This window comes from Octodon degus, unplaced genomic scaffold (genome assembly GCF_000260255.1).
Source record: "Octodon degus isolate 3935 unplaced genomic scaffold, OctDeg1.0 scaffold00008, whole genome shotgun sequence".
In the NCBI taxonomy this organism is placed as follows: Eukaryota; Metazoa; Chordata; class Mammalia; order Rodentia; family Octodontidae; genus Octodon; species Octodon degus.
Window position 1 is genome coordinate 4,982,136 of NW_004524584.1, and position 9,550 is coordinate 4,991,685.

The following is a 9,550-nucleotide window of genomic DNA, read 5'->3' on the forward strand; positions in this document are numbered from 1 at the left end:
TCCTCTATTCCATTCCTTTGATTCACATGTCTGTTTTTTATGTTTTTTTTTTTTTTTTTTTGGCTTGGGAGGGTGTTTTAATCACTGTGGCTTTCTGTAACTATAAATCTGGAATTATGCCTCCTCTTCCTTTGCTCTTATTCTTCAAAACTCCTTTTGTTCTTCTGGGTCTTTCTGGTTCCACAAAAATTTTAATATTTTTTATTTTAGTTCTATAAGGACTGCTACTGGTATTCTGATGGGAAATGCATTAAATCTGTACACCAATTTTGGACGGATGGGTATTTTTGGCAGTGCTGGGTTTTTCTGCCTAGAAACAGGGAATAGCTATTTTGTGAAGTCCTCTTGATCTCTCTCTTTCAGAGTACTGCAGTTTTCACTGCAGAGATCTATCATTTCCTTTCTTAGGTTAATTCTTTTTTTTTTTTTTTTTTTTTTAACTTTTTTTTGGGGGGGGGCAGCTCAGCCCACCAGGGGGCGGGGCTGGCTGGCATGTGGTGCTGGGGGATTGAACTGCGGTCCCTGGGCTTTCTTGCTAAGCTTGTTCTAAATAGGTGCTTTAGACCACTGAGCCATCTCACCAACCCCTCTTAGGTTAATTCTTAAATGTTTAGTTTTTCTTGATGCAACTGTTAAATGGTATCACTTTAAATTTTTTTCAGTGAGTTCAATAATATATATGAATACTATCAATTTTTGTGTGAATGTATATTCTACGTTGCTGGATTTGGCTATTAAATCTAGCAAACTTTTTGGGCTTTCTATGTAAAAGATCATGTCATCTGCAAATGATATTTTGACTTTTCCTTTCCTATACACAGCCTCGTTTCTTTCTCTTGCCTGACTGCTCTGGTTAATGTTTCAAGAACCATGTTAAACACAAGCAGTGATAATGGACATCCCGGTCTTTCTCATTATAGAGAAAAAGCTTTCATGGTTTTCCCATTTAATATGTTGGCAGCAAGTTTGTTGCACATGGTTTTTATCAAACTGAGATAAATTCCATCTACACCTGTTTTCTTCTTCATTTATGAATCAAAGTCAAACTTTTGTCAAAGGCTTTTTCTGAATCTATTGAAATGATCATACAATTTTTTTTTTCAAAACTGGGGATTGAACTCAGGCCCTTACACTTGCCCAGCAAGTGCTTATTCTATTGATTCTACTGAGCTATCTCCCCAGCCCCCGTATGATTTTTTTTTTATCCTTGTTCTGTTTGTATGGGGTATTAAGTTTAATGATTTGCATATGTTCAACAATCCTTGCGTATGATCTTTCTAGTAATTCGCTGCATTCTGTTAGCCAGTATCTTGAAGACTTTTATGTCTGCTTTCTTTAAAGAGGTTGGCTTGGACCGGGGAGATGGCTCAGTAAAATAAGTGCTTGCCTGGCAAGCGCCAAGGACCTCAGTTCAAACCCCGGTTCTGGGGGGAAAAAAAACAAAAACAAAAAAAAATCTCTTTCCTTAAAGAGGTTGGCCTAAGCCAGGTGTGGTGGTACATGCTGGTAATCCCAACACCTGGGAGACTGAGGCAGAAGGATCTGCAACCTGCACTACATAGCGAGACCCTGTTTGAAAACAAACAAAATAAGTTGGCCTGTAGTTTTCTTTATGTGGATCCTTGTCTAGTTTTGGAGTCAGGGTAATTGCTGAGCCCAGGAAGTATTCCTCTGAGCATTCCTTTACATTTTAATTAGAGTTTGAGGAATATAGTCATTAGATCTTCTTTGAAGTTCTTGCAGAATTCAGCAGTGAATCCACTGGTTTTTCTTTTAAGTTGGTTGATAGGGAGGTGTTTTTGTTTTGTTTTGTTTTGTTTTTTGTAATATAGCCTCAATTTCATTGCCTGTAACTGCAATGACTATTTAGGGTTTTTAAATTTTCTTGGTATAGCTGTGATAATTCCCATGTATACATCAATCTATCCATTTCTTCTGGATTCCTCAAATTTATGGGAACACAGCTCTTTGAAGTAGTTAATAATGTGGATTTCAGCACTATGTGTAGTGCTTTCACCATTTTTTACCTGCACTGACGTGAGTGTGAGAAGTCTGCTGTAATTCTAACTGGGTACCTGTTATGGTTTGTTCCTAGATGTCCCCCAGCCTCACTGATCATAGGTGGATCTTTTCAGAGGTGGATGACCTAGGGCGTGTGATGCAGGGAGTAAGGATATGATACTAAGATTAAGGATGCAAGTACCCTGGGTGGAACGGAAGGGAGAGAAAGAAGTTTGCTGCCACTTTGCTGCTGGTTGCCTTCTGCCTGCCTGACCTTTCCATGAACTGTTTCTCCCATGATGCTCCTTTGCCCTGCAACTCTGCCTTGCAGCCAGCTGACTGTGGATGAAAATCTATGAACGCTGAGCTGAAATAAACCTTTCCTTCTCTAACTTGAGGGTGTTGAGTATTTTGTCTTGGCAAAAAAAAAAAAAAAAAAAAAAAAAAAAAAAAAAAAAAAACTTATAAAGGTACTGACAACTTTTGAGATTCTGTCCTTGTATTGGAATTCTGGGATTTTGTAAAGTTGTTTTCTAATCATGCGCCCCCATTTGACATTCCATATACCTCAATTACCTACAAGTTGAGTTCTTTCCTCCCCTCTGAAAAGTTTTCTATTATTTCTGGAAACAGGTTATTTATGCCATTGTGCAGTCCTGACTTTGCACTAACTCCACTTAACCTTAGTCCTGAGTGTCATCAAGGAGTTACTGAATCCATTTGAGTTGCTCACTTGTAGTTTTTAAACAATCTCAAAGTATATGGTTACTCACATATGCCCTGGCTTCTACTTCTGCTGCCCTTATTTTCAATAGAATTTTTTATCTCCTAGATTTCCAGTTAGTACCTAATCAAGGAATCTAATTCTTTACCAAACTGGTCATTCATGTTTGGTACTGTTTTATCGCAGCTATTTATAAAGGTCTTCTGTAAGCTCATCAGTCCTTTTTAAAGCCCATTATTTGTTTTAGATATTTCAAGTTTGAGTGCACTGAGCACCTGATTCGTCTGTCTTTGTTTCCTCCGATCTTGTCATATAATTCATCTGTTTGGTGTCTGATTCCCCAACCCTCAGCAATGCCCCATGGATCAGCGTTGGGCTATTTCGGGTTTTTTGGAGATAGGTTATTATCTTGTCTTCTAACATTTCTATCATTTTGGGGGTTGCTATTGTTTACTGTTGTTTTGTGCTCAGGTTGTATGTTGATGGTAGAGAAGAGGCTCTGTTGGAAGTACTGCACTCTCTCTAGTGTCTTTTCAGTGAGGCATGCTGGGCTTGGCTAACTACAGGCCTTTGCCTGTGTCCTAAGATACAGCCACCTCCATTAATTTGGGAAAAGACAGTGCAGTGTAATTGGCCCAGCACCCACTTCTCCAGAAACAAGCCACAGTATTGTTGACAACACAAAGACAATCAGATATTGGCACACAGAGAAAACCAAATAACAGCAACAACCAGCCATAAAATCAGCAACACTAACAGAGTCAAAGATGTTAAATATAGGATACCATAAGAACCATTCAAAGTTACTGGTGACACAAAGATAACCCAAATATTGACATGAAATACCTAGTATTTTAAATATCTACTAAATGTAACTAACATTAACAACAGAAAAGAACTCAAGATTGATAGCACAAAGTTAACTAAATACCTAAGATTAATAAAATTTAACAGCAATACTAGTAAACAGAGTGGGAAATGGGAAAATGAAAGTAAAATTTGAAGGATACAGATAAGAAAGATGAGGAGGTAGGAAAAGTGAAATAAAGGGTTCTATTAAAGGAGCAAAAGAAAATTAGAATTTGACCAAAGTGACAGAACAGAACTAAGAAGAAAATTAAGAGCAAAGTAAAGGAAAAAGGAAAAGGAAAAAAACCCAACCCCCCAATGAAGAAATAAAAATGAATTTTAAAAATTCCTGGTTTGTTTGTGGTTTTTGTTACCTAGAATCAAACTCACGACTTCATGTTTGCCAAGCAGGCACTGTGCCGCTGAGCTCCATTCCCAGCCCGTGTTTTTTGAATGAGTGGTTTCTTTCCAGGGTGTGCAGTATTAGAACCCACCAGATGTGACAGGGAGGTGGTGGGTTACTTCCAAGACCTATTTTGTTTCCACACTCACATTTTGGTTGTGAATGCTTCCCTGCCTGTCCTACTGGTCATGGTTGGTCAATAACGTCTGAACTATGGCTATACACACGTGAGCCACTCCCACTTTGTATGTCACTATGTCATGGTTTTCCCCACCTAGCTTTAAGAGCTGTGTGCTTGTGAAGTACTCCCTTCGAGGCCCCTCTGTCTGTACACCATCCAACCTAGGTCACTAGAGAGAGGTCAGCTTTCCAGACTGCTTCGTTCATTTTTTCTGTGTTGTGATCTATGTTTTCGGCTTCTCTGTAATTTCTAGTTTTGTTGTTATTCCTGGTTTGTTTATCAGCTTCTCCTGATTCCAGGAGATCCACTTTATTTTTTTCTCTTCACCAAGTTGCTGTTTTCCAGTTGTCTCAATTCTAGGACCCAGAGGGGCTGCATCACTTGCTACTCTCTCAAGTAGATCGGAAGACCTTTCATGAGTATCTCGAAATGCACTTTCCTGGCTGCCACCACGTCCTGAATCAATGCAAAACATTGACTTTTCATGATCATTTTGATTTTGGAGAACATCTAGAGATCACAAGATGCCAGGCCCAGTGAATCAGGTGGGTGAGGACACACCCACTTGAATGTGTTTACGAGCCCGCCTTTCTGCTGGATGACATTCAACAGCAGCACTTAACCATATTTTTGATCAGTCCTTGTAAAGACACTCAAAAAAGACCTGCAGAACTGCTTGAGAAAAGTGACAAAAACAATGGATGGGACAAATATGCCCAAAGTTAGAGGGAGTATTTTGAAGGATGTTAACAGCAAGGTGTCTTTCATTGTGATAAATTTTTAAGGTTGAAACATTCGCTATATATTTTTATTATCATTTGTATCAATAGCTTATTTTTAACATATTGGAAATACTAAATTTACCTTTATCACTGTATTTGTAAACAATAAATATACCACAGTCTTCCCAAATTATTTCTGCCAACCAAGTAGAACTTGAAAAAAAAAAAAAAAAAAAACCTGTCACCATTCTCTTTGGTGATGCCCTTTGTACTGTTCAAAAATAGTCACCTCAGGCCTCTCACCTGACATGGTGGTGTGGGTCTTGGCACCACCAAGCTCCTCCTGGGTAACATCTTCGTTGGTGACAGATTTCACCACATCAGGGCCAGTGATAAACAGGTAGGAGGTGTCCTGAAATCAGATTTCCAGAACAATCAATGTCAGATCACCAGAGCTGCACAGGCTTGCAGTTTGCTTAGTCAAGAAGAAAAATGCCGAGAAGGCTAACATATACTGGGCTCAAAGCTACCCATCCAAAGTTTTCCAGGCTTCACTGTCTACTTCAAACTAAAATCTTTGCATTATCGTTCTATCTCAGCAAGTTAACACGCAGGGCAGTTAATCTCTTAGGGTCACTCATCTGCCAAACACTGTCACGAACACAGGGCCCTGACAACTTGCTACCCCAAGTGCTTCCCTAAACACGGCACAGAATTGTGTCATTAAAACCTAGGAACTATTTTCATTCCCTTTACACACAAGGAAGCCGAGGCCCCAAGATGGTATGTCCCTACCACTTTAAGTGAAGCCACTTTAAAGACACTGATTTTAAGGCTTCGGTATTATGGGAGAGGGTGATAGGCTTTTCACTTTCAATTTCTAATTCACAGATAATAAGGCATATAATAATAAAAATTATACAGACGATCAGGAGATACTGGAAAATAAGTCTATATCCCAGCTCTCATTTCCAAGCTTCCATCCCTCCTCCTCAATGAAACAAACACTGTCAGTTCCTTACCTATTTTGACAAGGCACCCATGCATACATGACGTATTTTTTTTCTCATTCCCCAATAAAAACAGTTCCTTTTCAACTCAAATACTTTTTCTGTAACACAATCACTTTTCTCATCAACACTTATTCTCAAATTCACTTCTTTTAAAATAATACTACAGCTTACAAATCATTTCATTATCAGTACAGTACAATATGTATCAGAACTGAACTACCAGCTAGGGATGGTCACTTAGATTGTGTCTAGCATTTTACTAATATGCAATTGTGCAATAAATAACTTATTGTAATCACCTCTATAGATTCTGTTCATATTGTTGCTCTGTTGTATGTGTCTTTTTGAGACAGGGTCTTGCTATGCTCAGACTGGGCTTGAGCTCACTATGTAGGCCAGACTGGTCTAGAACTCATAACAATCCTCCTACCTCAGCCTCCTGATTGCTGGGATTACAGACAGTGCATCACCACACCCAGCCTTTTTACATTTTATACTGTCGTGGTTTGTTCTAGATGTTCCTGCAAAGCCTCACGCAGTCGGGGGGAGGGGGGGTGAACTTCTCAGAGGTGGCTGAATCTAGAGTTTGTGATTGATTCATGGTGCAATGCTAGAATTAAGGGGCCGGGAGATGGCTCAGTAGAATAAGCGCTTTTCTGGCAAGCGCAAGGGCCTGAATTCAATCCCCGGTTCTGAAAAAAAAAAAAAAAATGCTGGAATTAAGGGGGTGAGCTCTACACCTGCCCTATGTAGGGTGGCCTGCATACAATATAATGGACAGGAAGAGGCTTGTCCCTTCCTTCTCTTGCTGTCTTTCATTGCCACAAACTGCTGCCCTCTGCCATGTGCCACCCTGCCTTGGAACCAGGTAATTATGGACTGAAACCTCTCAAAGTGTCAGCTAAATAAACCTTTCTTCTTAAACTTTAGGTACAGATATTTTGTCTCAGCAATGAGAAAAGTAACTCAGATACATACTAAGGAAATTAGTCTATGACCTATCAATCTTCTCTCTTATGGCCCTTTGTTTGGGATCTTGTTAGAAAACATCTAGCTAGAAAGGTCTTCCCTGTTCCACAAAAAGATTTCTAAATTAATGTTCACAACAGCATTATTTATAACAATTAAAAAATTTGAAACCAGTCAGGTAGTGCATGCCTGTAATCTCAGCACTCAAGAGGCTGAAGCAGGAGGATTGCTGTGAGTTCAAGGCAGCTTGAAACGCATAATGAAACCCTGTCTCAAAAACACACAAAAAAACTTCAAACAGCCAGTCTAGCATATAAGAAACTGAACCAACAAGTCATTACTAATAAGTAAAAAGCTGAACAAACTGAAAAACAAAAACCAACTGTTTCTAAATACAAAAAGCTGGAGTCCCTCCAGAACAGGGAGCCTGACAAGCAACGCAGAGAAATCATTCTTGCTGGAACAGCAACTCATGAGTACAAACACCCACAGAGCTAGAGCTAATGTGGGTTGAGCCTGGCTGCAACGTGACTAAGGCGCCCTGTGGACAGTCTGGGAGGGAACTCCACAAGGGCCTGGTCACTAGGAACCTCTCACTTTTATACGTTTTACCTCCAGGAACTTGAGTCAGTGACTACTGGAGAAGAATTGTATTATGGTTTCAATTTAGAACGTCCTCCAGAAACCTCATGTGTTTAGAGAAGGGCTGTTGGAAAGTACTTGGATTGTGAGGGCACAGTTAATCCCCTGAGTGATCCATAGCTGAATGTGTTCTTAGGCTTGGTTGAAGGCAGGTCACAGGGCAGGACGTGGAAGGGCATGTATCCTTCCCTAGCTCCTCTCTTCTCTCTGCTTCCCAGCTGCCACGATGGGAGCAGCTTTCCTCCGCCACGGCCCTCTGCCATGCTGTTTTGACCTTGAAGTCAGGCAAACATGGACTGAACTCGAGCCAAAATAATCTTCTCCTCCTTTAAATTGTGGGTGTTGGGTATTGCTTGTGCAACAAGAAAATGACTGAGATAAACTCCCTCTTGCTTCTGGCATGGAGAGGAAAAACAGGGACCATTCCAAAGAGCACCACAGCATTCTGTTCTTATCAACACTACTTAGCGACTGACAACCTAACCTGCTGGAGTTTCACTAGAGATTGACCTCAGCAAAGAAAAACACTCAACTCCTTCCAGGTAGAAGAAGGGATATATTCTAGTCTAGCTCACTGTAGCCAGCCTGTTCCACCAAAGGAGGTGAAAGGGAGGGAAGGGCACTGAGAAGCACAGGTGAAGCCACAACCCAGATGCACAAATTCACTAAGACTGAGATCTACTCATAGGGTTGAAATACACTTCCCACCCCTGACACCTGACCTCCACATTCCTAAAGGCTACTGACAAGAGTTTCTGCCACTCAGTCTATCACATCAGCTCTCAAGAAAATAACATGACACATGCAAAGCCAAAAAACACAAGCTGAAGAACCAGAACAACCATTTCAAGAAGAATCAGATAGGACAAGAAATTTAAAACAACTGATTAAGATACTGAGTTCTGTAATAGCACTTGGAAGGTGAGGCAGGAGAATTGGTTTAAGTTACAGGCCAGCCTGAACTATACAGCAAGACATTATCTCAAAAAACAAGAAGAAACAACTACGTGTTCTCATGGATAAAGCAGACAACATTCAAAACAGGTATACCTTATAATATAAGCAAAAAAGTGAAAATTCTAAGAAAGAACCAAAAAGAAATACAACAGTAGTTTAAGTCCACCCAAACCCAGACAACAAGGAGAAACCCTGCCTCAACATAAATGGAAAGGGCAGAGGGCAGCTCAGCAACTGAGTACTTGTCTATCATGCACAATGCCCTGGATTTGAACTTTAGTGCTAGAATAGAAATAAATACATAAACATAAGGAATCCTATGAATAACTCTATACCCACAAATATGATAATCTAGAGAAATGGATCAATTCCCTGAAAAATCCACATAAGGAAACAATTTAACAGTCTATTCAGATTTTTTAAAGAAATTGATAATAACCTCCCGATACACAAAGCATTATGTACAGATGAGTTTATTGGCAAATTCTGTCAAACCTTAAAGGGAGAAATAATTCTTCCTTTTTTAAATAAAGAAGAATTGCTTTGAGCCACATATAAAATATATACTTAATGTAAAAGCCACAAAATATCCTTTTAAAAATACTTTATTAAAAAGTAAATAATACTTTTATTGCAATATTTTTAAAGGGAGCAAAATAAGGCAGGCTGACAGTCAGATATGTCTACCTAGAACCTGTCTAGGACAAAGATGGAGAAAATACCCCCTAACTCACTCTATGAGGCCAGATTAACCAAATACCAAAACCAGACAGGGACGGCACAAGAAAACTCTCTCAGGAATACAGATGCAAAACTCCTCAACAAAAAGTGAGAAAATAGAGATTGATAAGGTGGGGATGGTGGGGGATACCTATAGTCCCAGCATTCTAGGAGGTTGAGACAGGAAGATCACAAGTTTGAGCCCAGTTTAGACAAGAGAAAAAGACAGAAACAGAGACAGAGAGATAGAGACAATCAGACAGAGAAACGAAGGGAGACAGACAGAAAGAATCAAGAAAGAAAGAAGATATAACTCAGTGCAAAGGCCCTGGATTAACTCCAAGTACCACCAAAATATAAATACATACA

The 9,550-nt window shown here is 39.7% G+C and overlaps 1 protein-coding gene across 2 annotated transcripts in view; it reads right to left on the minus strand.

Moving 5' to 3' along the window:
• Nucleotides 1-9,550, minus strand: part of Pccb (propionyl-CoA carboxylase beta subunit) — a 113,333-nt gene that overhangs the window by 29,399 nt on the left and 74,384 nt on the right. For both annotated transcript variants that reach the window (XM_004624997.2, XM_023705039.1), the window contains one exon: nt 5,184-5,292. In XM_004624997.2, coding sequence (XP_004625054.1) covers nt 5,184-5,292 — 109 coding nt within the window. The remainder of the gene's footprint in view (nt 1-5,183; nt 5,293-9,550) is intronic.